Source organism: Trachemys scripta, chromosome 17 (genome assembly GCF_013100865.1).
Source record: "Trachemys scripta elegans isolate TJP31775 chromosome 17, CAS_Tse_1.0, whole genome shotgun sequence".
NCBI lineage: Eukaryota > Metazoa > Chordata > Testudines > Emydidae > Trachemys > Trachemys scripta.
The window spans coordinates 15,565,184-15,588,983 of NC_048314.1; the positions used below are offsets into that span (position 1 = coordinate 15,565,184).

The following is a 23,800-nucleotide window of genomic DNA, read 5'->3' on the forward strand; positions in this document are numbered from 1 at the left end:
ACACACACACACACTCTCTCGCTCACACACTCACACACACACACTCTCTCTCGCTCACACACACACACACACACACATTCTCTCTCACACACACACACTCTCTCTCTCACACACACTCACACTCTCTCTCTCACACACACACACTCACACACACTCTCTCTCACACACACACACACACACACTTTCTCGCTCATACACACACACTCTCTCTCACACACTCTCTCTCTCTCACACACGCGCACACACACACACACACACTCTCTCTCTCACACACACATTCTCTCTCTCTCACACACACATTCACACACTCTCTCTTTCACACACACACTCACACACACACTCTCTCGCTCACACACACACACACTCTTTCTCTCTCTCTCACACACACACACTTTCTCGCTCACACACACACACACACACACACACTCTCTCACACACACACGCACACACATTCTCTCTCACACACACACTCTCTCACACACGCACACACACTCTCTCTCTCACGCACACACACTCTCTCTCTCTCACACACACACACTCTCTCGCTCACACACACACACACTCTCTCTCTCTCTCTCATACACACACTCTCTCTCACTCTCACAAAATCATTCACAAGCAGCTCAGTGGTGTTAATAAAATCCATTCCATGCTCTTCTCACTACATTTGGTTGCACACCAGAAGCAGCTACACCGGTACGCTGCCATCATCAGGAGGGCGCCCTCTGCTCATTGGGAAGGGAACTGCAGCCCTCTGCTCATTGGGAAGGGCGCTCTGTACACGGCAGCCCAGGACGTCTGGGGTTGGTTAATTTCGGCTGAGCCTCTCTTCCTTGCCGCCTGGGTTTGAGCCGACAGGTGAGTGAAAGGGAGAAGCCAGAGCCAGGGGGAAGAGGGCATTCACCTGACCTGAGCTCGGCGCTGCAGGGAGCCAAGAAAGTAGATTTAAAAACAAAAATCTGCTAGTCGGACCTCCCCACCCCCGCTGCCAGGGTTTGATTTCTGAAAACAGCTGGGCAGGTAACCCCAGGCCAAGCCAGGCGAAGGAGTAAAGGGGAATTGAAATCAAACTAGCTCCGCCTTTGATCCTGTAGTAAGGGGTTCATCCCTGGAGGCACGGTGCCCCCCTGCCCCATTTGGGCACATGGCCCTTTCTCCTCCCGCCCCACCTTCCATCCGTGCAGCGCTCCTCGCTGGCTAACCTGCCTCCCCCGCCCAGCCAGCTTCATTAGCCGGCTTTCCCTGCCTCACAGGGTGTGCTACCTACTACGGAGCGGCGAGAAAGCACATTTGGGTAAAAACAAGCCCTGGCTAATGTGCTGCTCTCTCCAAAGTGCGCCTGGCTTTAGCCAAGTATTTAATTAGCCTCCACAAACTTCTTTTCCTCACCTGCGGAGTAGAGTGATCTCAGCCCAAGCAGCTCTGGAACGTGATTCCTTCTGAGGACGTGCTCAGTTGAGATGTAATGACGTTGACGTGGTGTGCAACAGAACATAGTGAGAAGAGCATGGAATGGCTTTGATGAACACTACTGAGCTGCTTGTGAATGATTTCGTGACTACGGGTATTGGTGACTCTGAATGTCACTGTAATTGGCAGTGAAAGTCGCTAGATTTGTCACTTTGACACTTATTTTCTCACTAGGGAAACCAAAAAAGTCACGAAATCTAGTGACAAAGTCGCTATATTGGCAACACAGTCCTGCTATTCATGAAGCTGAATAAGTTGGCGTAAAAGTGAGCCCCTGAGTGCTGGAGGTCAGTAGCTCTTGGCACTGGAAATGGGCTGGTGTGGGGCCAGGGCTCTGGCTAAGGCCCAGCTGGGAAGTTACATTCCACCTGCTCAACATTTTAAAAATTAAAAACTCTCCTTGTAGTTTCCACTCAAGATGGGGTGAAAGTAACTTACAGGACTTACCGGTACTGCCGGAGTCCTGAGCGGGGCATGGCCTCATCCGGAAAAAGTGTGGCCTCAACCGAAAGAGGTGGGGCATCTCAGGATTTAAAGGCCCTGGGGCACCGGCTGTGGCTGGGAGCCCCAGGGCCTTTAAATCAACCCGGGGCTCCCAGCTGCAGAGGTGGCTGGGAGCCCCCGGGGCTCATGGGCAAATTAAAGGGCCCGGGGCTCCGGCCGCCATGGAGCTCCAGGCCCTTTAAATCCCCACCGCAACTCCAGCTGGGATTTAAAGGGCTCGGGGCTCCCGCAGCTGCGGGGAGCTCCAAGCCCTTTAAATTCCAACCCCAGCCCTGCTGCCGGAGCTGTGGGTGGGATTTAAAGGGCTCAGGGCTCTCCGCAGCAGCAGGGAGCTCCGAGCCCTTTAAATCCTGGCCCTAGCCCTGCCGCCGGAGCTGGGGGCAGGATTTAAAGGGCTCGGAGCTCCCCGTCGCTGCGGGGAGTCCAGAGCCCCTTTAATCTCGGCCGCGGAAGCTGGTGCGGTCCGGCGTGGCGTACTGGCTCTTGCTGGTACACCGGACCAGACCAGACCGGCTTGCTTTCACCTCTGACTGGAGGTGATGTGGGTCCTCGCGCCCGGCCCCCGCTGAGAAGCAGCATGGCCTAGAGCACAGGGCACTGGATCAGGGGGTCTGCGTGGTAGTCCTGGCTCTGCGGCTATCTGCGGCAAGGACAGTCTCTTACTGCGTGTTTGAATGGTGCCCGGCACAATGGGGCATGGATCTCAGTTGGGGCCCAATAGTGATTCAGATGGTGTGGCCCTCTTCAGCCCTGGAGTCATCAGAGTGTTAGTAGCAGATGAAGGAGCGAAAGAGAGAGAGCGTATGTGTGTCAGGTTCTGTACCTCATTATTCCCTGATCCCTAACACATAGCTCCCTCTGCTCCCCACGTTGCAGAGGGGAAGACAAGTCAGTAGTTCCTATCCCTCCATGCTGTATGGTGCCCACTGCTGGCCGCTGGCTTGCCATTGTCGGTGTCAGTAGGAGCATGCAGTATCGGTGTAGCCGCATTAGTCCTGGGATATCAGAGAGACACGGTGGGGGAGGTAATATCTTTTATTGGACCAACTTCTGTAGTGAGAACGATGAGCTTTTGAGCCATACAGAGCTCTTCTTCTGGGCCTGAGCTGGTCTCTCTCACCAACAGAAGTTGGGCCGATACAAGCTCTTACCTCAGCCACCTTGTCTCTCTCAGTAGATGCATGTCCATCTTGGCCCAGAGCCCACAAGCATTCCCTGCAGCTGTTCCTGGCCCCGGATCCTGTGGTGCAGGCAGGAGCATGGGAGTGCCAGGCGGCTCAGGGAATGTGTGCAGGCGGGGAACGCGTGGCCCCATGTTTGTCAGCTTTGCTGACCACTTTGGGGATCCAGGCAGCAGTGATTTCCCCCTGCAGGCTGGGTGGGACGCTAGCTCCCTTTGAGAAGGCTGAGAAGCCCTCCTGCACCCACCCTCCCTCGCTGAGCGACGGCACTTCTATTCCCCCCTCTGCCCCTCAGCTGTGGGCACTGCCTCTGCTGCCCTCTCTTCCCCAGCTGCCCGTGAGGGAGAAGGCAGCGAGCATCGAACCCCATTTCCCTGCGGGGCAGCGCAGGAATTACTGGCCTCTCCCCACTCGATTACTGCTTCCAGGCCATTGTTCGGATGTGTGGCTCTTTCCTCCCAGCCATGCAGGGCCTAGATGCTGCTGAGCGGTAGCGAGGGGGAGATGGGGACTCAGGTCACCTATATGTCCCTTGTCTGAGGATGGCAGCAGGGGACAATGTGGTCAGAGACTCCTTGGGCTGCCACTTTCAGTGACCCTGGCCTGCCCTGCCTGGGATTAGTTCCTCCTCAGGGAGCAAAGGTAATTCAGTCTCTGCGCTTTTCTTCTCTGGCCAGGGCCTCTTCCATCCTGCATCGCGACTGCTGACTGAACCAAAATCCCAGTGGTAATTGGATCAGGGGCACTCTTTTCCATGAGAAGATTAAATCAGGCTCACAGCCCAAGTCTGGAGCGACACACTTTGGAATATAAAGGCACGGAAGATCACATTACCAGGGTTATTTCTTTTGCTTCAGACCTGAAGCTATCACAACAGCTTCTTATTTGGTGCAAAGTAAATTGGGTCTGTTTTTATTGGAAAGCAGACAAAGGAGGTGATGGAGACTGATATTGCGGACAGGCACAATCTGACTTGCCTGAGGTGTTGAGCACTTACAACTCATCACAGCCAATGGGACCCCAGGGGCTTGGCACTTCTGAAAACCAGCCCCTTAAAGAATCTCAGCAGGGAAAAGACCTAGCGACTACATGATGATGATGATAAACAAATAATTCTGTGCCCAGTCTGGCTGTCGAGGTGAAACAACAGCACTGGGGCCTAATTGGCCTGTGTTTCCTCAGCTATTTTCAAGCTGCTGGGAGGAGAGGGGTACAGTGGTGGTGCCTTAAATTCCTGCTTTTATTAAAGGGAGAAGCTCATTTTCAGGAGCTCAGTGTTGTTCAATGGAGTTCACCCCACAGAGCAGGAATTCACCATTGCAGACAGGTGCAATTTTAAGTTCCAGGGAACGTGACTTGCATTGCAGGTGATGCCTCGCGAAAGGGTTAAAACCCTGCTGGTGACAGCGTCAGCCTCAGGTTGTAATCAGCCAATCAGAATGTGCTCAGAAGACCACGTGAGTGACTCCCACTTAAAATCCTGCTGGGGCAGCGCAGTCCATTGTGTTTTTGTAGACTTTGATGGAGCAGGTATTGTCTCTGGCCAGCTCAGATACCATGGTGGTGGGCACTGTATAAGGAATAGACTGGGGTGGACAAGAAGAGCTTGTCCAGTTTGGCTTAAGCTCAGTTGAATTCATCTCTGATTCTTAATAAGTTAAGTTGTTTTACTCATTTGCCTCTAGATTCTTCATAACAATCACTCCAACCGCACCGGTAACTTAACAGGTGTGTGGGGAGTTATTTAATAGGGGGGAGCAGAGGCTAATTGAATAGAGGCTGAGAAGGTAATTTAACAAATGACTTGTAACGGGATACAGAGCCTTTCACCTCTAGGTTATTGGTTTAGCTCCTTTTCAGGTTGGCGGTGACCATCTGTTACCATCTGATGGCTGCTTAGCGGCCTATAAATGAAATGAATGGGTCTCAGCCCACTGCCTGGTGCCCACATCACTGAGTATTCCATGTGCAAGGAATTGTGGCTGGCCCCTTTTTGTTGGGAAGAAAGACCAAGGGTTTGAATCGGCCACGGAGTCTGGAATCACTCCTAGAAATGCTCTGTCTGGCTGAGGGATGTTGGTAGGATCTGCTGCACCCGTGCTGGCCCTAGGCTTCAGGTAAACCGAGATCTTCAATCTCAGGGGCCACCTGTCCTGGGTTCTTGGGTGTGGGAGTTAAAAAATGGGAGTATTGGGGGTGGGGGTATTGCAGAGAGGGTCCGGACGAGCTGGTATTAATGGAATAAAACCATCACAGGATAGGAACATAGTGCTCTCTCTTTGCATACCTTGTTTGAGATGCAGTTCAGGTCCCTTTAATGTCTTGTGGCTTCAGTCCTCACACACCCCACGTTAAAAAAATAAAATACACCAATATAAAGAGTCAAGACATCCCATTTCCTGACTGAGCCTATGACCCTGCACTGGGCACATCAGTCACTTCTGGTACATTCCGTAATAGAAGCGAACCTTATTCCAGTTTAGACTGGATGGGCTCCTGCCTGTGGGTTACATGGACAGATGTGGAGCAGGTGAAGGGGATGGGATCTGAGTTTGAACTAAACAGCCAAGGTGAACTGGAGTAAGGAGAAAAGACATCCACTCCAAACAAGTGGCCAGACCCTATGAGTGATGAGAGGGATGTTTCTTGGGAGGGACACCACCCTCGCTCTGTAGGATAAGCTCCAGAGACAGAAGGTACTGGGATGTGCACAGCCCTCCCCGCTGTAGCAGCCCAGTGCCAGGCTTGGGCAAAGCAGGTTCCTATCACAGCAATTCTGAGGACAGCTTTGGCCGATCCCTCTCCAGACTGTCTGGATCGAAGAAGAGCCTTGTTAACAAATGAGGTAGCCTCGGGTTATGCTACCAAGCCCATTAAGGGGGCTTATAAAGGGAGTATGGCTGGACAACAAGGGGTGAATAAGGAAGAGTGGCAGCTTTGTCCGGGAGGCTGTTATGGAGGTGCAAGGCTAAGCTGCTGGCTAATTAATTAGAAAGGTTTTCTAGTGGTGTTAGGCTGTTTGGGCCTTGATTGTGAGCTAATACTATAGGGCTGGTGATTGTGGACTCTGAGATTTTTTAGCTTGACTCATTAGGTTACTGATAAGCCCAAACCCAATGAAAGGGCATTTCTGGCTTTATCCAAATCCACAAGAAAGGTCTGTTCCGCTCAGCTGATCCCAGCCAATGCCCATCATTGTCAAGTCCCCCATTTTCCTCAGCCACCTGGACATGATCTTAGCAGCATAAAGACCTCTTTCCTCCTCTCCTGGGTCTGAGCCAAGGCCCACGGAAGTCAATGGAAAGACTTGCAGAGACTTCAATGGGCTTTGGCTTAGCCTCTCACCGACGGTGGAAGCTCCGTTCTGGTGTGGGTCTGGCAAACCTTGTGGGTAAGAACTTTCTCAAGACAAGATTTCTTCCCGGTGAATATTTTTGCCCTGAGGAACAGAGAGAGTAACCGTGAATGTGGAACTATAGGGTGTATCTGTCTTCCAAAAGAAACTAGCCACTTGAGAATGACCGATGGATTTATACTACACCACGAGAAGATCTCTGTGATTTACCTATCCCAATGGTTGCTAGGATTTTCCTGATGGCCCTAAGCCATCTTGGGACCCGAGTCCGTCCGTTCCTCAATATGGTATTTCCATGTGTTGTCTCCTCCCTTCCATTGTTAATAGTTTAAATGAAAACTGGAAATGGAGGATGTGGGATTTTTGCCCTTTCAATTTTCAGTTCTATACAAGATATTTAAAAAAGGTCACTCCCCCTACCCCAAAAATGAGTTTCTTGGTTTTCTTTTTCCCTTTACATTAGGTTACATTAGAACTCTGGTCCCAGCTTCCTTGGAAGATTCTCTGCACAGGATTAGGACATTATGAAACCTGAGTAATTGAGAAGGGAGGAAACCCTGATTACCCTACAGCTTCCACCACTGCTACCACTTTCAGAGCTACACCAGAGGTGAATTACATTTCCAATTTTTTTCCACGTGTTAAAGCACCCTAGGTAACGGGGTTTAACCAAGGTGGAATCCTCATCACACAGGTAATTCTGGCCTCTGATTCTTTAGGGACAGGTCACCGAAGGCTGGAGCAACAGAGCCACTTCCCCATTCCTATTCCTAGTACAAGGACCTGGGTTCCATTTCCAGCTCCGCCGTAGTCTTCCTGTATGAGCTTGGGCAAGTCACTTAGTCGCTCTGTGCCTCAGTTTCCCATCTGTAAAGTGGGGATAACAGCACATTGGTGTGGTGAGGATAAATACGTTTAAGATAGTGAGTAGTTCAGGTGCTATGGTAACAGGGGGTATGTAAGTACCTAAGATAAATAGATTCTTCTCTCTGATCCCACCATAAATTTCTCCTGCTATTCGAGCCTACATTTCCCTTGGCTTAATTTCCTTCCGTTACTCCTGGCTCTCTCCCCTTTGTGCCACCCTCCCCGTCCCACCTTGGCGTGGTTCAGCTTGGCATCATTAGAGTTTTATTTATGACAATGTTAATTAAATACCCCCTTCATTCAGCGCTGTGCACAATTCCCTCTGCCTTAGTAGGGATTAGCCCTAACATGCTATTACCGAGCTCGAATATGATTGTTGTTAGCACAGGGAATTCTAATAGTGATTTAGTTATTCCTGGGCCTCACATTTAGCTATTCCCTGACATTTATAAAGTTCAGGTTTAGAAAATAAATCCAGATGAAGAGAGAGCAACTCCAGCCATTATTTACACTTCACTTGCCATTTTCTGTTCGGTTGGCCCTTTGTCCCAAATCTTAAAGGGCCTGTGTGTTGTAGTAAGACCTAAAGGATTTTCATTTCAATTTCTTCATGTGTGCGTTTAGTCCTGGTGAAAGGCGCTCGAATGACGTGGCTGGAGATCACAGAGCAGGTTCAGTATGAGCAACAGCAGTGTTGGCGAGTGTCTCCCAGGGATGGGAGTCCATTACAGGCCTAGCTAGGAAGCCTTGGCTCTTTAGCTCAAACTGGGTCATGCTTTTAGCACGGGCAGGCCTTGGGTCAGTCCCCAGGGTTTTGACCAGGACAGGGATCGGTACATAGTCTTCCATTAGACTGCCTTGGAGAGAGCAGCTACATGAGCGAGAGGGGAAGTTAGCTTCCATGGCCCATTTGATCCTTATCTGCTGAAATGGCCGCAAGAGGGCGAATCGGAAGTGACAGTTATAAGTGGTGGAACTGGACGGAGATCATGCAACTCCTTTCACACAGGCCGCTGAGTGGCCCACGATGATAACTTTCCAATGCTATTGGCCTGGGCTAGACTTGAACTGGCAACTTAGAAGTAAAAGTTCTCTGTCCTATTCCCAATCCCCTGCATGACCCGTTCTGCACACACAAAGAGAGGCCATGTGCGGTTGCTTTGCTCACATGGGGCCAGGGCTGGATCTGTGGGGAAAGCTGCTCCCTGTTCTGGTTTAGGCACCTATGTGGAGGGTGTCCACTATTGCAGGAAAGACACAGATCTCCAAGGGCAGGACTTGGGACATAGAGTAGGGGAGGGAGAATTGATGCAGAAGAATGTAGAAAACCTTCCCCCACCCCAGCATTTGAATTAATGTCTAAAATTAAACTGATTGCTAAGGGGCTGAGTGCTCACATCAGGGAGTTTTTACTTCAAGGTCCCAGCTGGGAAGCTAAAGCTTTGTGGGAGAGAGCGGCTCCGTGGGAGGTATTTCCGCCCATGGCTGGAAGTTGTACAACTTGGAAATCTCACCCTGGAGTCTGGGTCTTAGATGCTCAGGAGTTCCAGATAGTTCTCAGCAGCCTGTTGGGAAGCTTCCCGGAACCAAACCTTGCTCAGGTCAGGGGGAGGGGAGGGAGCGCTGTGTGTGTGTGTGGGAAGAACTGGGTAGGGGCCCCCTTAAATGGAATTGGGCCCAGCTCTTCAGTTCCGGTCCAAGGGTGCCCTACTTGGGTGTAATAAGGAAGGTGGGGCTGCCCCTGGGTGTTACAAATGAGAGACAGTCCAAAGGCAAAAGGGAGTTGAGAACCCAGAGTGTGTGCGCAGAGTCCAGAGCCTGGAGAGCAAAGCTGACCCCAGAGCTTCAGGGAGGGGATGCCCTGAAGGTGGGATGATGTGAGTTCTCTAGCAAGCGGTGGCACCAGATCACAAGGCAATGCCAGGGGCGGGCAGGTCATCCACAAACCGCCACAGCCCGCGGAGGCTGAAGGCTGACGCTGATGTCTGGGGACAAGAGCCGGAGCCGTATCTGAGAAGGAAACAGGGCAGAGAAGGACCCCAGCTAGAGGGGCTGCGGGGAGGCGTGGTGAGAGATGCTGGGGATTTACCCGAGTTCTGGTGCCTGGTGAGAGACACCGGAGCTGTACTTGGTGTTGAAGGACTGTTGGGATTCGAAAGATTGTAGGGTTTGGATCCTACTGGGGAATTCTGGGCTGCGGTTATGGGACTTTTGTAATAAATTAACCCCTCAAAGGGCTGTTGATATTTGGAGAGCTTGTCTGGCATTAGTGGGAACCCCAGAAGAAAGGGGAAAACTGATGCAGGTGTGCCGTTTTGCTGCAGCCTCCTGCTGGAGGGCACTTCAGGCGGGGTCACCCAGGAAAGGATGAGGTACTAAGTGAGATATGATGGCACCCACGTGGGGAGCCAGGGTTCCCCAGAAATTCTAGAGCTGAGCACCCAGGAACAGGTCAAGGTGGGTTTCCCACATTCTTGTTCTCTCTGTGTCTTTCTGTTCTCTCCCTTCCTATTCACCTGTAATGCCTCCCTCACCATTCGACTTTTAAGCCATTGACTCTGTTTCCCTTCCGGCTGATCGTCATATTCTTGATTTGTGTACATCTCCGGGATGCCCCAAGCACCTTATTATTGTTGCTGCTTGTGTTTGTGCAGACTGCAGATCACCCTCCTTCCAGGTAACACACATGGAGTCATGGATTCCCTTGCTTCAAGGCACATGCTGCTGCCTCTCTTGGCTGGAAATGTCTGAATGTGACAGAGAAGAAAAGGGACTTTTCCCCTTGTCTATTTCAATGCACACGGAGCCTCCTGGTTAGAACCTGCCTCTAATCCCATCCCATTGGCGGGACCCTCACAGGGTAAGCTTGGAATTGCAGCTGCGGTCAGGGGGAAAAGAGAGGAGAAACAAACTCACCAGTTGAGAGAGAGAGAATTTTTACCCTCTCGCCCAGAACATGTGGCAGCAAAAGGGTGTGCTGTGGTGGAAGGCGATTAGGGCCGATTCTGCCAGGGATGCTAGATGCTGATGATTAAGAAATAGAATTGGGGGATCCCTCTAGCTGCAGCTAAAACGAAATGGGGGATAAAAGCAGAACCTACTCTAGAGCAATCTGCTTATATGCTGAATGCCTGGCCCAGGAAGGATGGAGAGTGTTAGCAGAATCCTGTTAGCGCCTGGCAGTCTCTGGATCTCAGCTAGGGCAGAAAAGCCCATTTTAATAAGTAGCTCACGGAGGAAGCATCCTGATCCGTGACTATGAGGTAAAGCACGTGCATCGAAATATCATGCCGGGTGCTGGTAATTGTGGGAGGGGAGAGGGGAGGGGAGAGGCTCCCACTGTCACGGACTGTTGGCCAAGACGACAGTAATGCTAGCGACTGGCAGTTAGGCAGAGCTTTTCAGCCAAGGATCCTAAAGTGCCTTACAAATTACGCACGGGGATCGCTGCTCCAGGGACTGAAATGCAGCCACTTCTGGGCTGGGACATGGCAGTTGCTTAGCAGCGCACAGCAGTGCTTCACAGCAATTTAAGGTGCAGCTCCTGTTTCCTGTTCCCACTGAAGTCAGTTGCAAAACTCCCGTTGACTTCAATGGTACAAGACGGGGCCAGGCCTGAGGACAGGAACGGAAGGAGAATGCCACGTCCAGCTGAACTATATTAACCCCTTAGCAGCGGAGGGACAGTTCTGTGGTGGATCAAGAACGCAGCTACCAGAGTCCTGTACTGCCTTCAGTTCCCTGGCCCAGCGGTTGCAGCTTCCCCGCCCCTGAAGGCCTTGCCCACCTCCCCTCCACACCCAGCCATCTCTGCCCCTGCCTGTCAGTCACTAGGAGTGGAGGATGAATGGCACCTGCTAGCACAGGGCCCCAAAGGACACCTGAAAATTGCTCTAAAGACCTTCGCTGAAGAGCTCTTTCCTAGTCCCTCCCCAGCGGCTGCCATGCTGGGAAGAGCAGTCCTTCAGAGCTCTGAAAGCTGCAGGTCCCGGTGCAAAGATTGGGCCAGGCCATCCAGGCAACAGGTCTGGTAGCAACGTGTGGCGGTGAAAACCATCCCAGCTCTAACCAAAGGCTGGATCTGAGTTTGATCAAAGTTGGGAAATTTGGGGGACGGCCAGTTTAGTGGCTGCGGGGGGGGAGATTGTCCCAGCTGTGTCCTGGCGGACGGTTGCCACTGAACTAGCACCCAAAATCCCAGCTCCTCCTTTGTAAATAGCTTTGCCTGGCTCTGATTTCCTGAGGGCAAGGTGGCACTGGCACCCCATAGGCCAGATTTGTAGCTGCAAGGCCAGAGTCTCCCAGATGCATACAGAAATTTAAGCCCACTTCTCCTCCTCCCCAGGGCGTGAATTGAGAGAGGGAGACCTCTTCTCACTAGCTGCTATGGGAAGTGCAGCTTCCAGGAGAGATATATCTCCTCAATATATGTTCCACTCTATATGTATCCGAAGAAGTGGGCTGTAGCCCACGAAAGCTTATGCTCTAATAAATTTGTTAGTCTCTAAAGTGCCACAAGTACTTTTGTTCTTTTTATTTACAGGATTTCTTTCCTTGCAATGGTTAAAGGTAGGGAAGGGCCCAACCCGAAACTCTGCTCCCAAGCATCTCAAAGCTGGCCATGTCTGGCTCCAGCTCCAGACAGTGCCTGGCTCAGGTGTGCCCACCTTTAAGGGCTGTGAATTCCTTCCCCCAGCTACGGATTGCATGCGACCCATTTTTTAAAGATGGGGCCAGTGACCGAAGGGATGGGGTGTGGGGAAAGCAGAACTGGAGAATATAGATGGCTCCTCTGCAATAAAAAACTCTGGCTTGAGGAAAGGAGCCTATAGTTGCCCAGGTGAGTGATCTGCCTTGGAACAGAGTCGGGTTCCTCTTATTCCTGTTCACTCCTCTCTGCACCTTGGGGCTCGGGTGTGACTGCGGGGATACAGGAGCTCAGCGTAACTGTCCCCACTCCGATTCTCAGCACAGCACAGCTCCGGCCTCCCCTGTCCAGACAGAGACCAGAGAGGCAGGTCAGTGGGGTTGTTGGTAGCAGACAGGATCCCCCGTTCCCCTCAAAACTACAGAGAGCCACACACTGCATGCAAAGCGATTCTGCCCCCGCACCTGAGTGCCCCTTCAAAAGCCAGACTAAGCTCCATGCCGGCTGCACTCCTTGCTTTGAACTGGGGGACGGGGGAGGAAGGGGGATTTTCTGCTCTCGCACACACCTCGCCTCTGCTGGTGCCGGCATTGTCAAGTCTGATCAGAAGGAGGATCAGTCGGCCCTGCTCCCTCTCTCTCCAGATTTAATTAACGAGCCTTTCATCTCTACCCTGAAGGAATCTGCTATCTTCTGTCTTCTTAATTAACGTTCATTAGGCAAATCAGAGGAACGTTTTCTCCCAGCCGCCTGGAAGGTTCTTAACCCTTGTGAGGCACCCAGTTTGGGTTGGCTGGAGCTGGGTGGCGAAATGCTCTGGGAGGGATCCTGGCTCTGGGGCCTTGTGGCTGTGTGACCCAGTGGCAGCGTATCCAGCGTGTGAGAATCAAACCCTGCAGTCTTCCTCCGTCATGCTTGGAGCAACTGGGCCAGAGCAGATGGGCCAAAGGCTCCTTAGCCCGGCCGTGCAGGTACCAGACTGCGGATCAGTTCCATGCCGTTGGCATCTCGATCTGACAGAGGGAACAAGGACAATTCCTGAGCTGCCCTTTGGGTGCCCTCCACCATTCTTGTCCCACCGCTTCCCCTGCCTTGAGAAGGGTGGAGTCCATTGGCTTCTCCCCTGTGGCAGTGGGAATTTCCCATAATTCTTTGAGGTGGCTTGGGGTCTTCCACGGAAGAACACGGCTTAGAATGAGAGGGGGGAATCCTGTAACTATATTCAAGACCCCTCCCCTGCAAGAGGACGTTTTCTTTCCAGGCTCTGGCCATGTGAAATGAAAGGAAGGTTCCTCTGACTATCTTGCTCTCAAAGGAGATGAGATGGAGTTGGGAGGAGGAGCGGGGGCAAGCCCAAAATAATTTTGAATTCAGTCATGAGGCTTATTGACCTGGAAAGACGTATTGATTAGAGATGGACTTGGACCAACCCCCCCTGGCTCAAGCTTGTTTCTCCAATCAGCCAAGTTGAAGCTGAAGCCAGCCGTTGTCGTTTGAAGGGGCTGTAAGTGTGATTACTGACTGAAAACGGGACCACGCGCTCCAGGGAGTTTACTCCCAGGCATGACATGAATAGCCCTGAGGAAAGCAGGCAAACAATTTTGCCATGGTTCATAGTGCGGCCCCTGCTGCAGTAAACCAGCACAGACCTATAACAGGGTTCAAAAAAGAATTAGATAAATTGGTGGAAGATAGGTCCATCAATGGCTATTAGCCAGGATGGGCAGGGATGGTGGCCCTAGCCTCTGTTTGCCAGAAGCTGGAAATGGGCAGCAGGGGATGGATCACTTGATGATTACCTGTTCTGTTCATTCCCTCTGGGGCACCTGGCACTGGCCGCTGTCAGAAGACAGGACACTGGGCTAGATGGACCTTTGGTCTGACCCAGTCTGGCCGTTCTTATGTTCTTATGACTTCTCAGTTGGCATCCAAAGTGGAGTTGCCTGTCAGGAACTGCTTTTGCAGCAGGGCAAACTGCTCTGCTGGTTACCAAGCTGTGTGCCAGCTCCACTGCTTTTTCTGTGACCTTTAACTGTAGCGGGATCCTGGCAAAAGGGGTCTCTGGAGATGCTCTTTCTCTCCAAGTGTCTGCCGGATACCTGACAAACAGTGGAGTTCTCTCTGGGACATGTAAAAGATTCTGCCTCTTGCCAGCATGCCAATCAATCAGCCAGTGCCTGACAAAGCCCATTCTGGGAACATGTTAACAGTTCTCTGCCAGGGTGCCAACCGGAGTGTGTCTGATGAGCCATGAAGCACGTTCCAGGACACTTCCATGGTCCCTTGCCAGGCTGCCAGTCAGCAGTGGCATGATAAATCATCACGCACTTTCAGCCATGTCAACGTTTTCCTTTCTCTTGGCCAGCTGTGACAGCCCCTTGCTGCAAATCGCTCAGACCCGCTGCTGGTAGAACTTCCAGTCACTTCCCGTGTAAGTCGAGTCCAGCCCTACTTATCATCCAGTAATAGTAGAGTGGGCCTTAATAAAGGGCTTTATGTTTTGCTCCTTGGATCTGCGCGGGTGACCGACACTGCCTTTTGCACTCAGTGCTGTTATGCCGTTGGGCAGATGCATCCTTCACCACCGTCATTGTGAACAGCCCTGGCACTTGCCTCTTTGTCTCCCTGCATTGCAATGGTTTCTCATTCAGATTCTCATCTAGCTCCTTACCTGGATAAAGTAAAACAGATCTCAACACACACGTTGGCCTGACTCACTGGTTCTTTCATCTGTATATCCCCATGAAACTAAACCAATAATGTCGTCTTCGCCTGAGTCCACAAACGGCCATCACCACCAGCCACTGATCCATGGTTAGCAACAACTCTCACTGCCCAGCTGTCGTACTGGCGGGTAGCACAAAAATGTCCTTCTCCTGCTATTGTATGTATTATGGTAGTACCTAGAGGGCCCATCCAAGATCCCTGCCCCATTGCTTAGACTCTGTACAAATACACAGTAAAACAGCCCCTGCTCCAAAGAGCTTACGATCAAGCTAAGCACCACAGACGAATGGTGGAAGAGAGGAAGGATTGTCACCTCCAATTTTCGGCAGGGGAACAGATACAAAGACTTGCCCAAGGTTACACAGCGGGTCTGTAGCAGAGCTGGGAATTGAACCCAAATCTCCTGAATCCCAGTCCAGTACTGTCATCAGGAGCTGCTCTTTCGGTCTCCCTAGTGCTTTTGCAGAAGACAAAGTGGGTAAAGGGGTGGATGTTTTGTAAAGAAGGACCAGGCCCGCTGATCACAGAGGGTTTGTGCGCACTTCCAGCTGGGCCTGAAGCAGCTGCAGGGGCAAGGAAGAGAGCAGCTCGACAGCCTGTGCCCATCACTTCTGGACAGCATTGGCCACAGGGCGGGGTGCGCACCTTCAGCAGCTCTGCCTTGTTCCAGCCAAGGGGCAGCTCCAGGGGCTCTGGGCAGAGCTATCCTTCCGAAGTGCCCATGGTGTCAGTGACTCCCTGGCAGAGGCCCCTTCTTGCTGCTGCAGCTGCTTGACTGACAGTTTGCATTTCTCTTCCCTGCTTTTTTTTTCCCATTTGGGGGAGTTTTCCCCATCCCCTCCTGGACCCAGACAGCTCTGTTCGGCAATGACATGCCAACCTGAGAGAGCACGGAGCACACCCAGAGGCCCTGACAAACTGCAACATTTGTTCCCAAATATCCGGAGTCATACAAAACACACTGCGAAGAAGAAAGAGAAGTCGTTCTTCCCTGCCTCTCCCCTTCATCTCAGATCCTCTTCCTGCAGGGCACCCAGCAGCAATCTCTCCACCGCCCCAGGGCTCTTGCAGTGCCCACTCCTAGCTGGCCAGCGTTTCTATTTCATGTCATTTCTCCCAGGTCCTGCCTGGGCTGGGTGGCATTGATAATAAGCAGTGGGTGGGTAAAGTGTCAGATTCTCTTCAACTCAATTCTTACGCTCTGGTTTCCTCGCCATCCTCCCTCCCTGAGCACGGCTGTCCAGCTTGGAGCCCCTTTCCTGCTGTCTTTGTGCAGGCCAGTCGATGCCCCGGCCTGGCTGAAGGGCTGGGTGCCGTGGAGCTGGGTGGAGAGGGGAGGAGCGAGGTGGAGAGGGGAGGCAGACGCCCGTGTTGGGGCTTCGTGCGCACAGCAGAGAGTGCAGGTTGACCAAGGCTGTGCTCCATGGAGGATGGGTCTCTGCTGAGTCTGGGAGAGTGTAGGGTGTGCTCATTCTGGGCGGCTGGAAATAGGACAGCCCCCAGCTCCGCTCTTAGGGCGCGCTGTGCCAGTCAGTTAGTGGGGGTCAGAAGGCCCATCCCGGCACTGGCCGCGAGAGAAGAAGCTGTTGGAATGGGAATGTGGTAGAGAGAGAGGGTAGGAGAAACCCCCCTGCCTGTTCAGCCTCCTTCCCCCAAACCACTGGCCCTGGCTCTCTGCTCTGCTACCCCCCAGCTCAACTCACCCACCCCTTCACCCCACATCACTGTATTCAGCTTATCCCACACTCTCCCACCCCACCTCATTCTCACCCCAAATCCTCTTCCTTCCCCCCCCATGATCCTATCTCCTCCCATCCCACTGCACCATGCTCCCCACACACCCCAGCTTCCCTCGTCCTCCCCTGCCCTCCCTTTCCCTCAGCTTCAACCCTGCCCCATCTGGCTGCCTAGCGGTCCCCTTGTCTCAATTCCCTGGGGCCAGAAGCCCCCTAGCAATGTACTTTGAACAGCTCCAGCCCCGAAGGAAATGGTTCCTTCCCACCGGCACAGCCTCCTTTCTGTGGAGAATTCATGCTCACCAACAATCCCATTCTCCCCCTCCCCTCCTCCTCCAAAAAAAAAATCCATGGGAGGAAAATGACTTTTTAGTTAAAGGGGAAAAAAATGGAGCAAAGGGAAACATCAGCTGCTTTGCTTTGCTACAGGCCATTTCGCCATGAGCAGCTGATGTGAAGTTTCTCAGCCCTGGGAACTCTCCCTTCCTTGAGGATTCAGTTGCAGCTGTCAGAACTTGGGTCGATACATGTTAATGAGGCTTTGAAACTGCAGTGCTGTGGGAACCGCTTTTGGACTCCCTAAGACCTTGGTAATTCACGGCTAGTCTCCAGTGCTTTCTCCCCAGCACTGAGAGCGAAGCTGTGAGACCAAAATAAATAAATAAGAACAAAAGCGAAGGCGAGGGAGGGAGTTTAAATTATAAATAAGGGCTAAGTTTCAAGAACCTTTCCAGAGTGCTTCTAAGGGCGAGTTAGTCTAACCAGGGAGCCCAGCTGTGGGTAACTGAAACAGATTCTAGAAAAGCAAGGAGAGCTTGTCCAAGAAGGGACAGTCTGTTCTCTGTCCTACTCCTTGGCTTGGCCATCGGCTTCTATTTATTTCTGAGTGCACTGATGGGTTTTCTTCTGCTCTGGTGCTTCAGGGAACGCATGGGTGAAGAGATGAATCTTGCAGCGAGGCCTGAAGATAGAAAAAGCTGGACACTTCTTGATCTCCTCTGGGAGAGTGCCTGGCCCCATGCTCTTGAAGGGGCTAGCAGCAGCTCCATCAAGTCTATGCTCTTTCAGCCAACATCCAGTTCCCTTCCCTCCCCCGACCCTACTCTTGAAGGTTGAGACCAAGGTGTATTGGCAGAACTGAGTGGAGGGGGGTCGAGGCCTGGCATAGCAAGGCGTGTTGAAAGTCAAGGTTGAGCTGCAAGGGACAAGCTGGAGGTGAGGGGCTGTAATAGTTGGATGTTGTAGGATGGGATTGAGATGTCTTGGCAAAGCAGCGTGGAGGCCCAGGGCTAGACAAGTTGGGGGTGCTCTGGGGCTGGAATGAGGTGCATGGTCAGAGCTGCGTGGTGATGCTGGGATGCAATAAGTGAGGTTGAGCAGGTCTGGGGTGAGGTGCATTGGCAGAACTGTGCAACCTCAGCATAGAAGGTGGGTGCTGGATGGGACGGAGATGCATTGGTAGAACTGTGTATGGGCCTAGGATACCTTTAGAGGTAAACATTGAGCTGTGTGTACTCCAGGGTACAAGATACAACGAATGTGCTGCAAAGCTAAAAAACATTTGGGGACACTGGCAGCTGGGGTGGGAGGGTTGTTCAGGATGGAATCGCAGCCACAGCCTCACACCTGCCTGGCTGTAGGGAGCATTATGTACTGGAGTCGGGCGCTGGGAAGTGGTTGGCATTGGGAGTGAAGTTCTCTTAGCAGGACTGAGTTGATGCTGTCATCTCCCCATGGTGAGGCTTATGCTGTCCAATAGCAGTTCAGATGCATGAGCCAAACCAAGTGGCTGTGGCCATCAAAGTGTCCGTGTCCTCAGCTACTCTGTGTCTCAGCACCCACTTCTCCACCAGCACCCTTATGGTAAGCCATATCGAATTGAACACCCAGGAGGTTCTATAGAAATTGCTCTTAAAAACACATCGAATGCAACAGAAAATGCGACTTTTTCCATATTTTGTGACCCATCCTATTGAATCCCAGCGTGGGCCACAAAGACTTATATAAAATACCTGTTCTCTGGTAACTTCTGTAGGACACTTCCACAAAAAACCTGAAACCTGGAGGATGTCCAGAGGCTTCCTGTGGTGGATTATGAAATGACATCTGAGTGGGGGAAGCCTAGCCAAGCTCCTAGCAAATCAGCCAGAGGCCAGCATCTCCTTTCAGTCAGTGGCTGGGGACCATTGGGTTCTGGAGGTAAGTCTCGGGCCTCGTCTCCACTGGGGATTTAGCCACAGGAGAAGCTGAACCGCGGCAGGTGCCCGTGCCCCAGTTCAACCCCCCAGCGGAACCGCAGTGCACCAGAATGAACCATGACTTGCAAACCAAAATAAGCTGTTTCAGTGCAAGGACTGGGTTATGTGAGTGCGGCTTCTCTATGGTAGGCATTCGCATGACTGTTGCTACAGCGGTGTAACTACGTGGGTGACCAAGTACCTCAGTACAGACAAGACCTCAGCTGCTATGGGATGCAGGACTGTCACCTAGCCTATGCAGCCTGGGGAGGATGTGGGTGCTTCCCCCATCGGCTGAGTCTGCTCTCAGTGCTGGCGCACTGGCTGACGGACACCATGCTTCTTCTGGTCTCAATCTGAACCTCCCAAGTCCCATGCCCACGCAGCGTGTGCTGAGTAGCAAGTGTTTGGCCAGGATGGTACCATTCTGATTCACCCCGGGGCCGGTGCTCTGGGGTTGAGACCCCTCACATGCTGCAGCCCTTTCGCCTCTTGGTTTTAAATCCTCCACTCATCTCCTGGGTGAGGAACTCATCAGAAATGTGTAGCACAAAGGCAGGTGAAGCAAAATGTTCTTTTTGTCTGAAAAGCTGCTCAGGGAATCACGGCCTGGCGCTCCTTGTGACTCCCCTGGGCTCCTGCTCCCCAGTTCTGGTGACCTATTGTTCCTCTGAGCACCTTCATCCCACCCCAGTAGCATTTCCCTGCTAGCAGCTAGACAGGGATTAATGATGGTCCGTCTCTGCCACCTACTGGAGACACTTTTCAAGTCTGAGCCTCCCTAGAAGAAGAAGAAGCTACCTCAACTCTTCAGAGCCTGGAGGCTTCCTTAAGTGTTTGGGGAAAGGGGCCTTGGAGCCCTCTGACTGCTCTGCTCAGTCTCACAAGAGGGAATGGGGATCCTGGAGTCCTGCACCCCAAACTTGCTTTCCTGCGGGGAACCAGAGAGGAGGAGTTTGGGAATCTCAGCCCAGTCGCCGGTGGGAGAGCGCGTGGCCATCACAAAACACAGTTCAGCACAGTTGAATAACAAGGGTGCCGGAGGTTAGGGCAAAGGTGGTGTCTGAGTGAGGGGGTCCCTGCAAGCAAAGCTATGCGGGAAGCCCCAAACTAGAACAGCAGGGATGCCCCCGGTCAGGATTGGGGAGCGCTGACAGCGCTGGGGGTGTGAGAGCCGAGGCAGAGCTAGGCATTGGGCTCAGTGATACCCAAAGTCTCCCCCACAACAAGAAATAGAGGGAGACTCCGTTTTCATGTAAAAAAAAAAAAAGAAAAGGTTCTTTCTAGCCCTTTTCCTTGCAAAGAGCCTGGAAAATGTGAGAGATGTGAAACATTACAGAGCCATCGCTGGGCTGAGGGGAACAAACTGCCGGGCCCTATTCCCACAGCGGGGCCCATACACCCTTTATGTAAAATGATTCGGGTTTGGGGGTCCCTCCCAGAGAATCCTTCCCAGAATTCTCTGGCTGGCCCTGTGCTTTGTCACAAAGGCCCACAGTGGGGAGACCAGGATGGGGGTGGCAGGGAGTGTCAGGACAGGGGCTTCCAAGGATGTGCTGATGCTCTAGGTGCACCCCAACCGCAGCCAGGCCCAGGCACTTTTGGGGTATCTCTTGGCATCTCTAGGCCCCTGAGAGAAGAGGGGCTGTGGCCTCTTTCCGTCACTCCACGTCCAGTGAAGCCTCCATAAACCCTGGCGTGAATCTTGGGCCTACAGAAGGTAAATACGTTGTCTTGGATTTAAAAGTAAGCCCATTTTTTGGCATTTCCATCAGCATCCACAAGATGGAACCTGGAGCGAGTGGATCTGAGAGCGGGGCTGCTCCGGCAAAGGAGGAGGGACCTGCCAGAGTCTCCAGAGGCTGTGACTGAGAGAAGGAAGCTCAGTGTCCTCTGAGGCTCGCCATGGCACAGGTTCCTTGTCTGTGTGTCCTGGCCTTGCTGTGCCTCGGGCTGCGCCCTGCCGCAGGGGGCATGGACTCCTGCTACGACCCACAGGGGCGGGCGCAGCGCTGCACGCCCGCCTTCGAGAACGCAGCGTTCGGCAGGGAGGTGCGGGCGACCAACACGTGCGGCTCCCCGCCCGAGGATTACTGCCTCCAGATGGGAGCGCGGGACGCCTCCAAGCTGTGCCACCGCTGCGACGCGGGAGACCCATTGCTCCACCACAACGCCACCTACCTGACTGACTTCCACAGCCAGGAGGAGAGCACCTGGTGGCAGAGCCAGTCCATGGCCTTCGGGATACAGCACCCCAACTCTGTCAACATCACCCTGCACCTGGGTAAGCGTGACCAGAACCACCCCTCCCCAGGGAACCTTCTGCTGCCAAGGGTCCTGGCCCAGAGTGGCAGGGGCTGCTGGAAAGAGAAGGCCCTTGAAATGAAGAGGGAGGTTGGCTGGTCTGATCATCTAGGATTGTCCTCCCTGCCCCGAGAGAGAGTGAAATTATACATGTATAGATGAGATTAAAAATGTGAGCTGGACCTGTGGGAGGAAGGATGGCCCAGTAGTTGGGGCATTAGCCTGAAACTCAGGAGAGCCAGGATGAGTCCCCCACTCCACCATTCCCCATGTGATCTGCATCTTGGCAGGCGGTTGGACTAGATGACCCTGGCGGTCCGTTCTAACCCTGCGTTTCTATGATTCCATGATGTTGGCCCATGCCATCAGAGGGGTGACTGCAGTTCACGTAGGCATTCCCACGCTGGCTTTACACTAGTTAGTGTGGATAAAAGAAGCGGTGAAGATGCCCCGTATGGGCCAACCATGCAAGTATGTACCCAGGGTCCCGGTCAGGTGTGTACAGCCTGTGCGCCCTCGTTTTCACTGCTATTTTAGCCATGTAGCTAGATTAAAGCTAGTGCATGTATGCATGTTGCAGTCACCCCTCGGATTGCAGTGTAGACGTACCCTTAGCCTCTGCGTGCCTCAGTTCCCCACCTATACAATGGGGATAACAGCACTTCCCTGCCTCTCAGGTGCTGTGAGGATAAATGCGTTAAAGACTGGGAGTTTCTCTGGCGCTGTGGTGATGGGAACCAGATAAGAACCTATCTAGAAAGAGCTGAGCCCATAGTGAAGTGGGGCAGGACACTGGAAAACCGGGTTTGTTTCTGGCGGTGAGGTCGAGGAGGGGGCAGACTGCATAGGGCCCTGCCGACTGAATGGGCTAATGTGATCCAGAAGGCATGTGAATCCCGAATTGGCAAAGACGCCTTTGCCATACTGCCATTTGCCAGCCGCGTTTGTCCAGCCTCCAAACAACCGTGGAAGGATCATAGGCTGTAATCTAAGTCTTTGCACGTCTTTAGCACTTTCCATCCGTGATCTCATAGCACTTTACGAAGAGTAACTAGTGGAGCTGCATTCAGCCCCTGTGCCAACCATCAGTATTATGAGTTCCAGCTCACAGATGAGGAAACCGAGGCACAGAAAAGTGAAGCAACTCGCCCAAGGCCACACAGTCAATCAGTAGCAGAGCTGAGAGTAGGTCACAAGGATTTTGACTCCCAGTCCAATGTGGTAACAACAAGCCCTTTTTTTCTCATAGGGAAAAATCACCATTTTCCACAGAGTTATATGTTGAATTAAATGTATTGCACAGGTGCGTAAAGACAGATGGGTTCTATATAGGTACTAACACTCGGGTATTCAAAGTAGTCACCAACAGTTGAAGGGGTAAGATAGCTTGTGCTTCTTATTTAAAGCTGTGTATTATGGGCCTGGTTCACCAATGTTCTCCTTCAGTTTTACAGTAGCATTCATCTCCATTGACTTCAATGCAGCTCCAAGGGTGTCAAACTAGACTAACATGGTGGGGAATCAATTCCTAGGGATAGGTCTTCAACTGGTGTAAAGAAGGATAGCTGTGATTTCAATGGAGCTACGCCAGTTTCCACCAGCTGAAGATCTGCCCCATGTATTTCAGATATTCTAAAACTGTCCCACTTTGTCAACAGTTAAAATGTAAGAGCTCATGCCTTCTATTATAACTAAAACTTAAAAGGTTTCCCTGCTATATAAACTCTCCTGGCAATTAGCCAGCTCTGCAAATATTTTCATTCTTTCATATCCTGCCATCCACATTCCGAATACAAGAGATTACAGAGTGTCATTGTCGGAGTTAAACAAATAATAAAATAGTAATAATAACAGCCAAAAGCCGTCACTGTGTGTCTCTGTTTAGCTTGGGCTACTCTTCAGGGACACGCAATGGTGCATTTCCTAATGGAAGCAGTCGATAGCACCGCTTCTGCAAAGCCATCAGGGTGGCAGGATCGTGCTGTGGCCACTGATTCCTAAGGGAACAGTGGGGGTTAAGGGCGGAGGGAGACAGGAGCAGCTTGTTTCCAAGAGAGGTCACTCCTTTCCCAGCCCCCCGTGAATAGGCAGGCAGACATCTGTTCTGAATCGCCGGGAAGTTAGGACTGGGCTTCTTGCCTGGGATGAAAGGTGACGCTGGAGGAGCCGAGAAGCGCTCATTCCACATTCCACCTCCATAAAACCCAGTTTTTCCTTTTACAGCTTCATAGATTGTAAGGCCATAAGGGATCACTGTGATCATCTAGTCTGATGTCCTGCGTAAGACAGACCTGAGACTTCCCGGAACTAATTCCTGCTGGAACTAGAGCAAATCTGTTAGAAAAATATCCAATCTTGCTTTGAAAAAATTCCAGTGATGAGAAATCCACCACAGCCATTGTTAAGTTGTCCCAACGGTTCACTACCCTCACTGTTAAAAAAAACTTCTGCGCCTTATTTCTCCTGTGAATGTGCCTCGCTTCAACTTCCAGCCAGTGGATCTTGTGATAGCTTTGTCTGCTAGACTGAACAGCCCTCTGTTATCAACAGGGCCGGGGCAAGGAAGTTTCACGTCCTAGGCGAAACTTCCACCTTGCGCCCCCCCCCCCCAACCCAGCTAACCCTGCCCCGCCGCAGCAGCTAACCCAGCCCCCCACCCGGGGAGTCCGCCACACCCCCCCCCGCCCGGGGAGCCCCCCCGCAGCAGCTACTCCCCCTCCGCGGCAGCTAACCCCACCCAGGGAGACCCCCGCAGAAGCTAACCCAGCCCG

General features: G+C 52.3%; 1 protein-coding gene across 1 annotated transcript in view; it reads left to right on the forward strand.

Moving 5' to 3' along the window:
• The first annotated feature begins 20,598 nt into the window (after positions 1-20,598).
• Positions 20,599-23,800, forward strand: part of LAMC3 (laminin subunit gamma 3) — a 45,930-nt gene continuing 42,728 nt past the window's right edge. The window contains exon 1 of the mRNA XM_034793884.1: positions 20,599-21,009. Within this exon, the coding sequence (XP_034649775.1) occupies positions 20,631-21,009 (379 nt within the window). The 5' untranslated portion in view covers positions 20,599-20,630. The remainder of the gene's footprint in view (positions 21,010-23,800) is intronic.